Raw genomic sequence first — 18,113 nt, forward strand, 5'->3', positions numbered from 1 at the left:
CTCATCTTTGTCGCTCCATTCTTTGCATCTTCACAACGATCCTCACTTTGCTCTGTGGGTTGATAACACAAAGTTATACGTTTACAGCAAACATATCCAGCAACTCCCTGCTCTGCACCCATAAAAACTTCAAGGACAGCCCTTCCTTCCTAAACAAGAAGAGGATACATTGATTTGATGAGGGACATCAGGGTCAAAAGTGTTTTTTAATTACATGCTAGGTCTTTGTTGACAAAACTACCCCTTAAAGATTTATGAATTTTACGAGATTACAAGTTGTAATTTTTTTCTTTTTTTTTTTCATTTCTAAAAACCTGTTCCTTCCATAAATGGTGAAAAATCCTAATCAATTAGAGATATATTTTTGCCTCATGGGGTTTCCCAAGGCAAATGGCAAATAACCCTCTCCTTCATCTCTTCTCTCACATTTATTTCAGACAGTTTCCGTGTTTCTTTTCTAGGTTTTCTCCCTCACCCTTTTTTTGTTTGACAGTATATCTCTTCTTTGCCGTTTCTTTCTTTCTATCTTTACACCCATCCTAACCTTGCTTAATGAGATGATAACATGCTTACATTGATTCACACGTTTACAGCAAACATATCCTGTAACTCCATGTACTCCGACCAGTCAGACATCAAGGGCAGCCCTTTCTTTGCGAACAGGAAGAGAACATCTTGGTTTGATGAGGGATATCAGGGTCAATTTTCGAGCATAGCTGTGTTCATCAAGGCACCTAGAACACGCTAGGTCGCTGATGATTGGTTTTGTAATTGTATGACCAGATTCGCAGTGAGGTTTGCTGTGCCCAAATGTATAGGGAGGGTTCATTGTGCATGTCTGGCAGAGGATCCTTGTTTGTTAGATCTTTAACTTCCCCTTCCAGCAACGCAAGGATGACAAGGATGAAGGGTTATCGAAGTTGACTGATCAATTGTGGTAGCTCTATTGCCGAGATATCTGCACTGAGTAGTGGCACCAAAGCTGAAGGGAGCCATCAAGCTGAAGGAGTCCAACCAAGCGTGGTTAGCTGTTGGGCTTCTGGATACAGCTGACGGGTACCCTTGGCAGTGACTGAAGCAAAAAATTTGAGTGTTGGAGGAGTTTAATCATAATACCTCCCCCAACCCATGACCTATTGAGTTTAACCTCCACGCTTCCTTCCTCTAAGCTCCTCCTCCACAGGTATAAAAGTAAGCTGAAATTAAGCCACCTATGTTCAGGGCAGAGTGGAAGACGCAGGAGACAACTGGACTGAAAGAGGGAGGTGGAGTAGGAAGGTTAGACTGATTAACTGAACTGACTGCTGTCAGACTGCACTGCAACCATGGGAGTGACAGTAAGTTTGGACTGAGCTCGACAGTTTTGGATTGCTCAGGGTTGAATATTCTTGCCGCTTACTTACACATTAGCTTACATCTCTGTTAAATTTCTTTCTTTTTTTTTTACTTCTTTATCAACTGTGAAGAGACATTTTTCGAAATTATATAAACAATGACACATTTACTTCATTATGTAAAATCTGAAAGGCAACTTTCCAGCATGTTTCATGTTGTCTCAGTTTTATTTAAAACCCTATTTTGTGACACTGTGAAAACATACATTAATTTCTTTACAGCTTTAGAAACTTAAAACATATTCTAAAATGATCTATTTGAATTTGAATTTGCTGTTCTAATATTTAACAGCATATCAGTTAACAATATATTATTCTTTAATTGTTGACAATAATTAATAATTTAGTTTCATGCAACTTTCTGCTTTAAAATCACCTTCGATTTTAGTCGTATTCAGAACTCCCTTTTGTGACACTTTGTTCATAACAGAAAATGAAAGATGATTACAAACTGGCGGCAACCGCAGACCACGAAGAGAAGAGGAGCAAGAAGGGTAGAAAAAATAGGGATACGGAGGACCTGAAAAAAGAAGTTGACCTGGTGAGTACGTAAATTATGTGAAGCCACTCTGGGATAATCTTTCATGTAAGTGTTTGATTGGCACAATTTAAGTATGCCAATATAGTATAAAGAGTTTATAACATGTGAAAATCCGTGTTCAAACACAAAAAGATTCTTATCTTAAAATGACTCTGTATGGAGCAATGTGTAAAGTGCAGATGCATTTTGTCCCCTGTGTCCTTCTGGAGGAATTTACAGGGATGTTTTTTAAGCCTCAAATGACATTTTCGTCTTTTTCTCTCCCACACTCTCCTTAGGATGATCACAAATTAAGCGTGGACGAGATTCACAGAAAATATGGAACCGACCTAGTCATGGTGAGGACTCCGAATATGTGTCTTTGTTTTTGTGAGTGTTTGAGATGGTAAGGACAGAGGCCAGGAAAGATCAGGTAGTCTTGAAAAACATCATAGTGTGCATGCAAATAATAGCATATAAAATGTTCAAGATCTCAGTTTCTCACCCACTATGAGCAGTATCTAGTTACGGAGTTCTGTTTTATTGGTCTAGTTTTACAAACCAAATTCTTCAAATTTGAACAAAATGAAAACTAAAAGACTTTTAATCCACACAAGCCACTATTTTTTTCACATCTCTTTTATAGGTAAGCATGTTAAACAACTAAAAAGCAATCAAATAATAATAACTTAATAATTTGCTATATGTTCTCCAGGCTTAATCTTTTTGAACTTTCTTGTTTTTTCAGTCATTTGTTGCCTTGACAGCTTTTGTGTGGCCTGTAGCAAACATCAAATTTAACATTAGCTCATTTTGTGCATAAAATTGTAAAATTACAGAGAAAATACCACTGCCTTGCCACTGCTGTGCCAAGTAAAAAAACGGCATTGGAAAGGCAAAATTAAGAGGGTGACAGGAACCAGTAAATATACTACAATATTACTGTTGTAGGATGTAACTATACTGTACTACACATGTACAGACAAGTCTTTTGAACTTCTGGGGTAACTGAGACACTGTTTTTAGGGTCTCTCCTCCTCCAGAGCAAAAGAGATCCTGGCCCGAGATGGCCCCAACGCCCTCACACCTCCTCCCACAACACCCGAATGGGTCAAGTTCTGCAAACAGGTAGGAGTCCAACATCCTCACCATGAAAACCACAAACCTGTGTTTTAACTCACACATTATAAATGCAAAAAAAAGTAAGTACAACCACCAAAGGTTAAATGTTATTTCCCCTGGTTTCCAGCTGTTTGGTGGTTTCTGCATGCTGCTGTGGATTGGTGCCTTCCTCTGCTTTGTGGCTTATAGTATCCAGGCTGCCTCAGAAGATGAACCTGCAAGTGATAACGTAAGCGAGTCTTTATCTAAATTGTTATTGTGACCATTAATTCAATTCAATTCAATTCAATTTTATTTATATAGCGCCAAATCACAACATAAGTCGCCATTAAGGATCACCTAACTCTCTCGTGTCTCTTCATGTAGTTGTACCTAGGTATCGTCCTTTCTGTTGTGGTCATGATCACGGCTTGCTTCTCCTACTACCAAGAGGCCAAGAGCTCCAGGATTATGGATTCCTTTAAGAACATGGTCCCACAGGTGAGACACTGAAAGGAAAACTAATGTAAATTCAACATATTTACAGCTTATATGAATTAAGAAACTGCAGTATTTTTGCACAGTCTTAAGGGAAAAGTTCTGCACTGATGATACATTTTATCATCTGAAATTTTGGTGTTGGCATTAAATTCAAACCGGGTTAATCAAAAATTCCTAAAATCTTTGATTTCATAGCAAGCCCTGGTTATCCGTGACGGAGAGAAGAAAAGCATCAACACTGAGGAGGTGGTGCTTGGAGATTTAGTGGAGGTGAAAGGAGGAGACCGGATCCCTGCTGATCTGAGAATCATCTCTGCTCACGGCTGCAAGGTCTGTATCTCAAATACTCTTTATGCCAGCAAACATTTTTGTAGAGCATGTGTTTGATATCTACTATTATTTATTTATTTATTTAAATGAGAAGAAGACATGCTGTGATGTTTAGTTAGTTTTAGACATAGTTTAGTTATGGCCGGCGACAGAGTCAAGCTCAGCCCTCAGTCCATTTAGATTAGCTAATCTTGTGCATGCAAGATGATTGCTCAACTGTTCAACATTTTTATGTATCCCACTAGTAAATCTGAGAAGTTACTAGCTATGTTGATTGGATGTGGTGGTCTTCATTCTAAGTAGCTTTTCTTTGATCATATCATAAACTGTTCCCATTTGTTTCTTAAGTTTATTATTATTATTTTTTACAAAAATATTTAATTCTGTGTTTTCATGTCACTGATCCCCTCACTGATCTTCGTTTGATTTTGTTTGTTATCTCTCAGGTGGACAACTCCTCCCTGACGGGTGAATCAGAGCCCCAGACTCGTTCTCCAGAATTTTCCAATGAAAACCCACTGGAAACCAGGAACATTGCTTTCTTCTCCACCAACTGTGTAGAAGGTAGAGTATGAACAGCTTGTGGTTGACAATTTGAGTGTGGTTTTTATTTGATGAAACAGTAGTTTAGTGATGCTTGCTGGTAATCCACAAAATAAGAAGGATAACAAGGAAGAATGAAATCATCCATTGTTCTGTGGACTCTGTGTCTCTTCAATTTTCAGGCACAGCCAGAGGAATCGTCATCAACACTGGAGATAATACTATCATGGGCCGTATCGCCACCCTGGCTTCCAGTCTTGAAGCTGGAAAAACTCCCATTGCCATTGAGATCGAACATTTTATCCACATCATCACTGGAGTGGCCGTGTTCTTGGGTGTTTCTTTCTTCATCCTCTCCGTCATCCTTGGATATAACTGGCTGGAGGGTATTATCTTCCTCATTGGTATCATTGTCGCCAACGTGCCAGAAGGTCTCTTGGCTACTGTCACTGTGAGTTTTGGTGTCAAATGACATTCTCTGCAGATAGCTTATGTCTTACTGTCTGCAGTTGTCATAGTTTTGAAAACTTACGTTTTGTCTGTAGGTGTGTCTGACTCTGACTGCTAAGCGCATGGCCAAGAAGAACTGCCTGGTGAAGAACTTGGAAGCTGTCGAGACTCTGGGCTCCACCTCCACCATTTGCTCTGACAAGACCGGCACCCTGACCCAGAACAGAATGACCGTGGCCCACATGTGGTTTGACAACCAGATCCATGAGGCCGACACCACTGAGAACCAGAGCGGTACCTCTTTTGACAGGAGCTCTGCCACCTGGGCTGCTCTGTCCAGAATCGCCGGACTCTGCAACCGGGCCGTCTTCCTGGCTGAACAGAACAAAGTTCCTGTTTTGAAGGTGATAAACTTTCATTTCTTAAGGCTCTTGTGGTTGGCAAGTAAAAGCTTTGGTATTTTAAATAAGGCATAGGATGTAACTTATGAATCCATTTTACCAACTCTGTCTTTTTCTAAAAATCCACAGAGACATGTGGCTGGTGATGCATCAGAAGCTGCCTTGCTGAAGTGTATCGAGCTGTGCTGTGGATCTGTTAGTGACATGAGAGAAAAATACCCCAAAATTGCTGAGATTCCCTTTAATTCCACAAACAAATACCAGGTAAATCATCCATACAGAGTGACAAATCTCAAAAATACATTGTACATGCTTTGGTTTGTGAACTTCTGTTTCAAAGCTTTGTGTTTAAATCAAAAGTCCAGTAAGCCAATTTTCTCAAAAATACCTATACAGTCTGACTTCTTGTTGTTATCAGTGGAGTCATCCTTTGCTGGCAGGAGTACAGTTTAAGGCAATAAACCTTGACGGTATGTTGTTGTGGAAATGCACAGTAGTATACTTCTTTGAAGTGCAGTGCCTGGTTCACATATATACTTGGGACATTGCAATGTAAAGTCTCCATGAACAATTCTATGTGGTCACAAATAATCGGCAGGCACAGTGACATCTCCACCAATGCTTGCACTCACTGCTAGATGGTGAAATTCAAGTCACACTCAAGATTACCCTTGCAAATGTAGAACGCCTAATGAGGGCCTAATTTTTGAGACCTGAAAACTTTGCATTTAAATCAAGGCTTTCTGTTGCCCCACAGCTCTCCATCCATAAAAACAACACCCCTGGCGAAACCAAGCATTTGCTGGTGATGAAAGGAGCTCCAGAGAGGATTTTGGACCGCTGCTCCACCATCGTGATCCAGGGCAAAGAGCAGCCTCTGGACGCTCAGCTGAAAGATTCTTTTAATAGTGCCTATCTTGAGTTGGGAGGCCTTGGAGAGAGAGTTTTGGGTACAGCTTCACTTCTTTTTATATCAGCATTTATGAACTGTTTGTTTACTGGAGAAAATTTAATCTAACAAGTACTTTCTGTGTGTCTTTTTCAGGTTTCTGCCACTATAACCTCTCTGATGACCAGTTCCCAGAAGGCTTTGCTTTTGACACTGATGATGTGAACTTCCCCACTGAAAACCTGTGCTTTATTGGCCTCATGTCCATGATTGACCCTCCTCGTGCTGCTGTGCCCGATGCTGTGAGTAAATGCAGGAGTGCTGGAATCAAGGTATGCTAACTTTTTTGAAACAACAGATTTTAAACTTTCTCTTTTTTCAAACTGTGGTCAAAACTTCAAGTTAAATATTTTTCTTATCTTTTCTTTCTCAGGTCATCATGGTCACAGGTGACCATCCAATTACAGCCAAGGCTATTGCTAGAGGTGTGGGTATCATCTCAGAAGGCAATGAGACTGTTGAAGACATTGCTGCCCGCTTAAATATTCCAGTTTCAGAGGTCAACCCTAGGTTAGTTTTCTTATCAAGATTTATTTAGCTAGCTTTGAACATTTTGTGAGCATAAGAGGCAGCTGTTCAAATTAAATCAAGTTTGGCTAATGAAGGTTTTGACATCTGCAGAGCCTAAAAGGCTTTTACCATTAATTTGTGCAAGAAAAAATAATCTTGATATGGTTCTTAGCTACTGGCTTTCCTGTTTCTTCATCAGCAGTACAAGACTATACTATACTATAATCCTGAATCAGTAGTCATCTTCGTAACTCAAGTGCAAATAATACCTAATAAATGCAACACATGTGATTCATTATCTGCAATGGGAAGACAACAAGTAGAATATGTTGTAAATGTAGCTTTTTGCTGAATGTTCCATCATCAACTTTTGCTGAGGCTGACGTTATTTTCTTTCCCCCATCATTATCTTTTTCTAATATCCTTAACATAGTCTGTGCTTGGACACAGGATGTTGGACTACAGCTGCTGTTCGTTAATAGATGATTCTTATATAGTGCTTTCCTGCTCTACTTGAGTACTTGAAGTACTTTGTACAACATGCAACATTTATCCATTTATTCATGCACATTGACACACGAGCCAGCAACCTTCCAATTAGCGAATGAACTCCTCTACCTCCTGAGCCACACTACTGTCATCCAGTTGTCCCTCATTTATTGTGGGAGTTACGTTCTAAAAATAACCTGCGATAAGTGAAATCCGCGAAGTAGCCAAGTTTATTTTTTGCAATTATTATAAATGTTTTAAGGCTGTAAAACCCCTAACTACACACTTTTTTCAGACAGGCATCAAGATTTTTACACTTTTCTCTCTTGTTTAAATACTCTCAAAGTTCAAACCTTGTAGAAAAATAAGTGCAGTATTATAGAATGAAACTGAAGGCACCCGCAGGTGATGATGCTTCGTCGACATTGTTGTGTTTGTTGGGGAGAAAACTTACAAACATACAGTGCAGCACTTCAGAGTCACACTGCAAGCGAAGATTTATGTAAATTTGACAAGTTGAACGCAATCTGTACTGTGCAGGAGACACTGCACGAGGTTGATTGAAAATGGTCTACAGCCAATCAGGACGCAGAATACAATGCGCATTAAAAAAGAAAAAAGAAAAAAAAAGCATGCAGAATTGCACAAAAAAAAAATCAGCGAAACACCTCTGTACTAACGCTACTGCAATCTAATCTACAGGGAAGCTAAGGCCTGCGTCATCCATGGTAGTGAGCTGAAAGAAATGACCCCAGAGCAGCTTGATGATGTGCTGAAGCACCACACTGAAATTGTATTTGCCAGGACCTCCCCTCAGCAGAAACTGATCATCGTGGAAGGATGCCAGAGACAGGTGAGCATCAGGGGTGGGGATTCTCACACACACAGTTTCAACATTGTTTTGTTTAAAATGTATATAAAAAAATGCTTTCTTCCAGGGAGCCATTGTGGCCGTGACAGGTGATGGTGTGAACGACTCTCCAGCTCTGAAGAAAGCTGACATCGGTGTTGCTATGGGCATCGCTGGATCTGATGTCTCCAAACAGGCTGCTGACATGATCCTGCTAGACGATAACTTTGCCTCCATTTTAACTGGAGTGGAAGAAGGTAACATCTATATCAAGACTTGGAAAAAAAGTAAAATTCCATAAAATACAAAGCTTCGCAGCAGCTGCTGAATTCCTTTTTCAGGCCGTCTGATCTTTGATAACTTGAAGAAGTCCATCGCCTACACTCTGACCAGTAAAATCCCAGAGATGTCGCCATTCCTCTTCTTCGTGCTTTTTGACATCCCTCTTGCCCTGGGAACTGTCACCATCCTCTGTATTGACCTGGGAACTGACATGGTGAGATTTTGCCTGATTCTGTTCAATTCAGTTTAATTCAATCTATGTAGAACAAAATCACAACAACAGTCACAAAAACAATGATTTTAGAAGGAAGAATCATCCACGCTGTTTTAGCTTTAGCACATTCTGTTAAACACGTTTAACTAATTGTTGTGTTATCTGGCCTCTTAGATAAATAAAGTTTGGTATTATCCACATAGCAGTAAAAGTCAATGTAAAAGGGAAGCATGTATAATGTAAACAGAATTGGTCCTAGCAGGGAACCCTGTGGAACTCCATAATTAACCTTAGTGTGAGAAGAGGACTCTCCATCTTACATGAAGAAACTGTAGTCCATTGGATGGAAAGGATTCAAACTACTGTAGCACAGTACCTTTAATACCAGCAGTATCACTGAAGCTGTTTCTGTGGTGTAATGTGGTCTACACTGACTATTTAGAAGTACTAATTATTACCTTAACCAGATCAATCGTAGGGAGAGAATCTAAATAAATATCAGTAGTATTAAAGCTTACTGTGAGTAATGATATGTTTGTGACATTGTTATTAAATGTTGTTTTTTAAATAGTTCAAATATTACTTATGAAGAAATTAATAAAGTTATTTATACTTAAGTAAGTTGGGTACAGTGCTGAAAAGAAAACTGCGATTTTTGCTGTTTTCCTTGATCAGAGATGGATAGGAAGATGTCCTGGGTTTTTCTTAGATCAACAATCTCTTTTTGCAGGCTAAAAGAAGATCTCTTTGTTAATGAGGGGGCATTTCCTCTCCAGCTTACTGAATCTGTTCTACACAGAAGCTCAAGCGGAAGATAATGCATTTATGGGTGGATAATTTGTTTTTTCTTTTTCTTTTCTTGTGCCATGACAGGTCCCTGCCATCTCCCTGGCCTATGAACAGGCTGAAAGTGACATCATGAAGAGGCAGCCTAGAAATGCCCAAACAGACAAGCTGGTGAATGAGAGACTCATCAGTATGGCCTATGGGCAAATTGGTAACACATCGTTCACTGTTTAACCTTTAGCTATATCAAATCTGTTTTTAATACTTTTGTGCTGTTTTAAGCCTTCCTCTACTGCCCCCTGCTGGATTTTGTTTATACTGCAGACACTAAAACACCTTTAAATATCATATCCAAAATGGGTACCGTCATTTGGTGAGGAAGTTATTGCTTATAGATTGAATGCAATCATTAATTTAAATGCATATTACTTTATTAAATTGAAAGATTTTTTGTTTGCAGGCATTAAAAACGGAATCCGTCAGTTTTTTTCAGGCAAATCTGATCATTATTTAATTTGTTAATAGGTTAAACGTGCGGCATTGTTTCAAACAATTAATGTGTTTAATTTTCATTCACCATGGATTTGCAGAGTATTACATTGACATGTCATATTTGCTACTGCTTTCTTTATGAAGAGGCAGCCACAGTTGTTATTTATATTTGTCATTAGTAAAAGTTGAAACCCTGTCTGATAAGCATTCTTTGATGTTTTTGCTTCTTTTAGGTATGATGCAGGCCTTAGGTGGCTTTTTCACTTATTTTGTCATCCTGTCTGAGAATGGATTCCTCCCCAAAGATCTGGTGGGAATCAGAGTGTTCTGGGATAACAGATATCTAAATGACCTGGAAGACAGCTATGGACAGGAGTGGGTCAGTCACAGTAATGTTACTAACTTTACTCCAGACTGTGAGAATTGTAAAACGTGTGTGTGTTTCAGTGATTCAGTGTTAATTTAGCTTTTGTCCCCCAGACGTACGAGCGCAGAAAGATCGTCGAGTTTACCTGCCACACAGCTTTCTTCACAAGTATTGTGATCGTCCAGGTGGCCGATCTGCTCATCTGTAAAACCAGGACCAACTCCATTGTGAAACAAGGAATGAAGTATGTATGCACAGATATACATGAGATCTCCAATAACAACAGACTTTGGAACCGCCATTTTCCAAATAAACCGGCAAATAAGTCCAGTTTTAACGAGATTAGTCTCTGCTGTTTTATTGATTCTTACATTTATTTATTTCACAGGAACTACGTTCTCATCTTTGGCATCTTTGAGGAGATGGCTCTGGCTGCCTTCCTGTCATACTGCCCAGGCATGGACATTGCCATCAGAATGTACCCTATGAAGTGAGTAAAAACAATCTGATAGGTTTACACTATAATTTTCTACACTGTAATTATACAAATGAACCAAAACACTCAGCATTATTTGGCTACTTTAGAGAAATCGCTATATAAGATAAGATAAGATAAGATAACCTTTATTAGTCCCACACGTGGGAAATTTGTTTTGTCACAGCAGGAAGTGGACAGTGCAAAAGTTATGAGGCAAAAATTAGAATACAATAAGAATAAATACAGTACACAACTGTACAGAATAGAATAAAATAAAATACTATATACAGTAGAATAAAATAAAATAAATATACAATAAGATAAAAATAGAATACAAATACAAATACTATATACAACTGAGTAAAAATACAAATACAAATATATTCATATTGCAAAGTTTTGCTATTTCACCCATGTTTTTGTGGCTGCCTAGTTTGCCATCTTCATTTATGCAAAGACGATCATGTCCTTGTATTTTGTTAAATGGAGTTTTAGCGTTGTTAATATAAAATAAAATATGTTTATTACTGTCATTTCCACTTTGTAGTAAAGCGCACAAGCTGCGATATGGGTTGCTCTCCTCTAAAAAGAAAAAAGTTAAGACACTTTTAGGCTCATCGGCTCAGAAATTCATACAATCTTGCCAAAGAATATCCAAGAGGACCATAAAACATTTGCATTAATTTGTTTACTTTTCCTGTGGGTGTTCTTTAAATGTTGTGCAGTATATCATAAGTTTTCTATGTGTGCATTATGACATTGAAAGGGATCATGTCCGTATGGTCTCTTCTAGACGTGACCAGTAACAGGAATTTTAAGATCAATACTGACACAAATATTTGGTGATTTCAGAACTGATACTGGCCAATTTTTTTCTTTCAGACAGAAAATATGAACAGCTTTCCCTGTTATTTGTTATATGTAGTTATATATGAGTCCTTGATGTGACAATGAGGTTTTAAAACAGTCTTTCTTTGTCGTGGATTGCTTGTTTATGCTCTGTCCAACTTTGTTCGGGTTAGCTGGGTTTTGTGTTTGTGCCGTTTCAAATATGTGTTGCCAACAGGGAAGTTGCAGAGTGCCCTCTGGTAGGCAAACTTGCAACATCAATGGTCATAAAATGACTGAAGGCTTTTTTCTCCCCATGTCTTCCTTACTTTTTTTTTTTAATCAACTGTTATATATCCTGATACTGTTATTTAAGCTGATATATCGACCCCACTGATATATCATTTGGTCTCTAGTCTGTTCTTACTGACCTGTAGCAGTGAGTACCTTCTGTTTTTAGATTTTTTAGATGCGTCGTTTTGCTTCCTCACCTCATAAATTCATTTTAACATCTGGTTGTCTACAGCATAATGTTCACCATCAAAGCTTTTCATGTGCTTTTACAGAACCTGACATAAGAATTTCCAAGATGTTGAGAAGCAAGCTTTTGTGTGGGTTTTTTTTTTGTCATTTGAAATTGAATCTTTGTCTGTCCATTCTTACCTTAGGCCAATGTGGTGGTTCTGTTCCGTTCCCTACTCCTTCCTCATCTTCATCTATGATGAAGTCAGAAAATATATCCTCAGACGCACCCCAGGAGGTAAGACCTTCCCAGCTCTTTGTTTTACTTTCTGACACACGTAGGACACATTTTTGCCTGTAAACTCTGCATTTTAAATATTAGTGTAGGGGAATGCAAAGGTCATACTTTTTTTACATTTTATCTAAAGGGTTTGAGAAACCACAAACTGAACACCAGAACAGCAAAAAGTATTAAGAGTGAAAGGTGAAAAATGTTGATTATTCCAAGAAATGAAAATAAACTGTGTCCTGATGATCAGACTTCAGTTCAGAATTGTACAGGATGTAAATCTAATAATATAAAACCCAAATACACAAACCTCTAGCTCTTCTAGGGTCATATGACTTCATCCCAGGGTGAATATTAATGGCCTCGCTCATGATATCCTCTCATAAGCAACCCTGAGACCAAACTGACACACCCTCACATGTCCCTGAAGGGTAGAGCTCCTAATAGCATCATCACCAAAATCATGGCTGCAGTTTATCTTCTTTATAATCCCCAGTCAAGTCAATTTTTTCCCCAATAACTGTCAGTAAACATAAGCAAAATAAAGTAAAGACAGATAAAAATTAGATAAGTTGGCCACTCTATAATTTTTATTAGAATTTTTCGTTGGATTTGTCTGTAAAAGACAAAAGGAAGTATCTAAACTCTCACATTTGTGGGTGTGCGAATGCACAAGTTGTGTAAAGCGCTTTGAGTGCTCAGAAGAGTAGAAAAGCGCTATACAAGAACCAGTCCATTTACCACATTTGACATGAAACATCACACTAATTGTGTCTCATTTGATTTCTAGGTTGGGTGGAGCTAGAGACATACTACTGAGCCAACATGACATAGGCTTGGAGGATGTGCGTTTTTCATTACCATCTTATGCAATCTTACATTATTAATATAAATATATATTTATCAGTGTGTGTCACAATAAAGAACGTCTGTTGTACACTGAGGCTGCCTGCATGTTAGTGTCTTTTGTAAACACTTTTCTCGTAGGTTTCTCTGTTTTGTTAGCAGTAAAAATACTGATTCAGGATGGGGGTGGGGGTGGGGGGGTGGGGGGGGATTTCCCTGAAGCTTCAGCAGATATAGGACCTGTGATTCATTTCCACCTTTCTACAGTCCTTAGTTTGGTACAAGCTATGTGTCACAAATAAAAAAGTAACATATTAGGACATTTTTCTAATAATTTGCTGAGAGGTTAGAGACCATTTTGTTCAAGAGCACAGAGTATTTTAATGGGCAAAGTGTTGCTAATTTCTTAGATTTTCCATTTTTCCCCCTCCCCTTCGCTCTTTGTTTCTTTGTACTTTTACAACTGCCACCAAAACCAGCACTACCACCACCTTTACTAAACATGGTTGAGTAGCTACAAAGAGTCATAAGTGTACTAGAAACACTTCCAACAACCCCCACAGGCCAGCCGGTGAGCCAAGCCTTCCTCCTCACTGCAGATTCCAAAGAACAGGAAGTGCACATGTTGATTTTGTGAGGAACATCAAAGTCCTTTGGTTAAAGGGCAATCGTTTTTTTTACATTTTATTAGAGAAGTTAAAGATATTGTTGTCTCTTCAAGGGTACAGTGTGTTCCAGGTACTCTGTGTTGCTCACTTATTCACTGAAACCATCTCAGTTAAACTTTATGACTTTGCTTTGATTTCTGCTGGCCGCAGAAGTGCTGAGCTGGGGCTTCCAGTTCCCAAACCTTTTGATTCCTGATAGCATATCAGTGAAACCAATTAAATCGTATTTGTAAATTGACTTTGCCCAGATTCTGAGTCACGATAAAAAGAAAACACACCCTCTTTTCCAAGGGTTTAAGGATCAGTACATAATAGAAAAATCTGGTCGTTATGAGGTTTTAAAGTTAGTTAAATACAACCTTCAATGAATAGCAAAGCCATAGCAAAGCATGAATAGTCCTTTTACATGATTGTTCAGAATTTAACTTATACACTGTGATCACCTGTTAGGTCTTCACCCAAAGTCAAGGTCACATTTGTCATTTTACAGACATTTTTCCATTTTCACAGCCAGACCTTCACGCACCCTGCCTAAATTCCACCAAATCCTTGCTCTTCATGTAGGAACATTACTGAATCCGAATTAGTCGTTAACATAAGGTTCTTAATAATTTAATGACTGGTATCCTGTTAGATGGTGATGATCATGATCTTCATGGTCATGATCATGGAGGGAGTGGTCCTACTGGTTGACTCCCACATTAGGAAGGCGTGGTTGGGGCTTTCCTTTCACCATTATGCTAACATCAGTGAAATGCTGGTGAATTCACATATTTCCATGCTTTTTATGTGTCAGGGTTACCACTGACCATCCTGAACTTTAACTTTGTCAAGTAGATTGCTTTTTACTGGATGTGACTCTTTAAAAGCCTCATTGATTTCTCAAAGGATTCTAATTGTCTTTATTTTCTGTAATACAGTAAGTCAAAAGCACATCACTCTACTGCTCAGCTTTACACATTTCAAAAACCTTGAAACTGCTATTGATTGTAAGCTGAATGAACTAGTACATCCTTGAAGTTTCAATAAAGCACTGGGAGTCAGATTTATCAGGTAGATGTGCAGTAATACAGAACAAAGGGTTGTTGCTGAAAAGAACAGTGCAGATCTGTGCACCAGGATTTTAACTGTATGCACAGAGTAATTCGAAGCACTAAAGCAGTTTTATTCCTCCACCACATTGGATCAGGTAGACAAGGTTTTACTCTTGTCTACCTGCCTGCCAGCTTCATATTCACCATCCTTTTTCTAATATATCCATTATCCCTCCTCTGCACATGTTCAAACCATGTCAGCCTTGCCTCACTTTATCTTCAAATCACTCAAGCTGAGCTTTTCCTCTGATGTTCTCATTTGTAATCCTGTCCCAATGAAAATCTAAGCATTTTCAGCTCTCCACTCCTGACTTCATCATGCAGTACCACAGTTCCTCCTTTGGCACCCTATCATATGTTTTCTATAGATCCACAAAGAAGCACAGTTGGAAAAAATCAGCTACATTCTTTGCCAGACATCCCCAAAGCTCCACAAGTATGTCATATGAACCCACTGCCACTCTTCAGTGTGTTCATAGCTGTCCATACTTCCTCCTTACTAATTCTCTGCTGCTCATCCTTTCTGGCATGATCTTTCTGTCCAGCCAATCGATATAGTGTTTTTGTTTTTCCTTAGTGACCAGCCTTGTGTATGAGTCACTGTAACTGTTTGCCTTTGGCACTTCTTTCTTTTTGCCATATGCCTAGCCTCCCACTACTCCTCCCCACTTTCTTCATCACACGAATGATTCCACTCTTTCTTTGCCAACATCTTTTGAATATTTTCCTCTCCTAATGGCATCACCATCTCCTCTTTACTCCATCCAGAGGATACAGTAAGTACCTTCTTGGCAGTTTCCCTCACCACTTCCCTTCTGCTTTCCCAGTCACTGGGTAAGTCTTTACATGTTACATTTTACTCTGTCACTGGTGACATCAGCTGAGATGAAGATCTCTGAGAGTTAAAGTCAGAACCAACTTCTTGCCTTTCCAACAGAAACATGGAACGAGTGGATGCCTGGCTGTTGGGGGCAGGATCCCAGGTAAGTAGAGCATTTTTGGGTCTGTCTACATCCATCATGATTCCCACTGTCAAATAGAGGGGCAGTGTCGTGTAGTTAAAAAACAGAATGGAAAAGTATAAAGTATGTAATCAGTGTGGCCAAAAGTAGTTATGTGATTTTACATGATCAAGTCTATGACCTAAAATTTCCAATGTGGAAAAGCAGCCCTACTGTACATTAATATTTTGCTTGCTGGAGTTTTAAAATATAAGCTATACAATCGTTATTCAATTTTAGCGCACTTGATGTCCTTCCTTCGAAGGAGAAACAGACAAAATTTGTCCGTCTGTCTGTTTATTAGCAGTCTTTGGTCGACAGCTTTCATTTTCATTTTCAGTTCAAGCTTATTTAATTTGGGTGAACATGATATCAAGTTCACACAAATTGTGAAAAGCAGTAAAAACTTTACATTACCCACACATTTTTATGGATTGTGTTCAAAACTCAAACAATATACTAGGCCCTGAAGGACATGACTCCCTAGGTTGGCGAAACATTTGACCTTCACCATCATATAAGCACTGAAGTTCAAAGTTGACCTTGAAGAAACATTTCAAGACCAAATCAAGTAATATATGATATGAAAGGACATGGCAAGAGCTATACAACACTTTTTTTCTGTATGATGCCTACAATGTCACAATGACACCATAATAGGCTGATATGTTGTAATAAACACATCATTAGGCATCAAAGTTTTAGTCTAACCCTTCCTCCTCCGGGGGAAGTCGTTCTGAGAGCAATTCAAACACACATTTACTTCTGCGTACCTTTATCTGATACCTCAATAATCCTCTTTGCTCCATCAGGCATCTCACAGAGGTCTCCATGGTCCTCTGACGCAACATCGTGAATAGTGAGTCTTCATTTGGGTCCTTTCTGCTCCATCCCATATTTACTGCTGGGCATCAGCCTCTGCTCTTCCAGGTACCAGGCGCCTGGGAGCGACTCATCAGGTACATCACACTCAAGCAACGTCCCTCTCTTACTTTAAAGATACATTTTTTTTTTCTTTTTAAAATTTTAGAACATACTTTTCATTTTAATTCTTCTCCGCTGTCAACCTATTTAAGTAGTTCTTCTAACTATAATGCATATTGTTTGTACATTAAGGACTGGCATGACAACTCAATGACAAATTTGACTCTTATGGAAGAGGCAGTTGACATAGTGCAGAATGAAAAGTATATGTTTATGTGACCATTATCAAAGGATTATGATAAAACACTTACCAATTAACCCTGGTTAACCAAGGTCTTTTCTGGGATTTCATGATGTTGTATTCTTAATCAGCATTGGTAGGACAGCAGTGGTTCCTGTTCATCTTTCAGTCATTTTCTATACTTAATTCCAATATTTAAGGTTGTCAGGAGCCTAAGGAAGGTAGATTCACACTACATAAAGCACCACTTAAAACTAATATAAACATGTTGTTGGTTTTCTTGAACACCACTGTTAAAAGGACTACTAGTATCATACTTGCTTACTTATCCTTGAAAGACAGAATTGCTAGACCTTCACTGTGGCAGTTCATAGCTTTGCAGGTGTAAACACCTTTGTCTGGTATACACGTCTAACACCATCTTCAGAGAGTTTCTTCTTCCCATTGTCCTTGCAGTGTTCACCATTTTGCACTGTGGTTTCCTATAAAGTCTCAATTTTCCTGCATATGTTGCATCACGCCATTGATCACTCACATCCTCGTGTTGTGGCTGGGTCTCTCCTTCGACTTTGAGATAGGTCTGGGTCACTCTGGTATGGTCAGCAAGTAACCTTTTCCCTCCTCTGACAGCTTGTAAGGTCCCTCAGATAGCTATCCCACGGTGGCCCACTACAGGACATGGATAGCCTAAAACAGTGCCTCCCAACCACTGTGCATAGATGTGCTGTGAGAAATGATCAGGTGTGCCGTGAAAGATTATCTGGTTCCACCTTATTGGTACTCGAAGCGATTGGCGTGAGTAACGGACAGAACAGTTACATTGTCTTCCACTAGAGGGCAGTACAACTACCTGCTCTATTTGGTAGTTGAAGTTATATAACAGTCATGCTGTGAGACAACACAGTGCGTAATGTCAACAGGAAAATATTTGAAATGAAAAACTAGTCAATCTTACCTGGTTCCTGGAGAAAATTCTGACCCAGATAAGAGCCCTAGCATGAGTAGTGGCCAGAAGAAAGCAAAAAGGTATACTGAGCCAATTCTATACCTGGTGCACGGGGAAAATTTATCAATATGCTTTTTGTGACATTTTTGTTTGGTGG

The 18,113-nt window shown here is 39.0% G+C and overlaps 2 protein-coding genes across 2 annotated transcripts in view; both read left to right on the forward strand.

The window, feature by feature from the left end:
* The first annotated feature begins 1,227 nt into the window (after positions 1–1,227).
* LOC147302064 (sodium/potassium-transporting ATPase subunit alpha-1-like) lies at positions 1,228–13,106 on the forward strand. The gene is made up of 23 exons (XM_086283797.1): positions 1,228–1,337; positions 1,825–1,935; positions 2,214–2,273; positions 2,941–3,042; positions 3,164–3,265; positions 3,403–3,516; positions 3,712–3,846; positions 4,293–4,410; positions 4,572–4,840; positions 4,935–5,243; positions 5,370–5,504; positions 5,998–6,190; positions 6,286–6,461; positions 6,563–6,699; positions 7,891–8,041; positions 8,127–8,295; positions 8,380–8,534; positions 9,408–9,531; positions 10,046–10,191; positions 10,293–10,423; positions 10,568–10,669; positions 12,154–12,245; positions 13,027–13,106. The coding sequence occupies exons 1-23, from the start codon at positions 1,326–1,328 to the stop codon at positions 13,053–13,055; spliced, it is 3,072 nt and encodes a 1,023-aa protein (XP_086139923.1). The 5' UTR covers positions 1,228–1,325; the 3' UTR covers positions 13,056–13,106.
* A 2,363-nt stretch (positions 13,107–15,469) lies between these two features.
* Positions 15,470–18,113, forward strand: part of LOC147302065 (sodium/potassium-transporting ATPase subunit alpha-1-like) — a 68,860-nt gene continuing 66,216 nt past the window's right edge. The window contains exons 1-2 of the mRNA XM_086283795.1: positions 15,470–15,827; positions 16,658–16,804. The gene's annotated coding sequence lies outside the window, so the exon portion shown is untranslated. The remainder of the gene's footprint in view (positions 15,828–16,657; positions 16,805–18,113) is intronic.

Source organism: Aulonocara sp. 'chitande type north' Nkhata Bay, linkage group LG23 (assembly GCF_057382095.1).
Source record: "Aulonocara sp. 'chitande type north' Nkhata Bay isolate Kocher_YH1m ecotype deep benthic linkage group LG23, A_spYH_male_GT1.1, whole genome shotgun sequence".
Classification (NCBI taxonomy): Eukaryota; Metazoa; Chordata; class Actinopteri; order Cichliformes; family Cichlidae; genus Aulonocara; species Aulonocara sp. 'chitande type north' Nkhata Bay.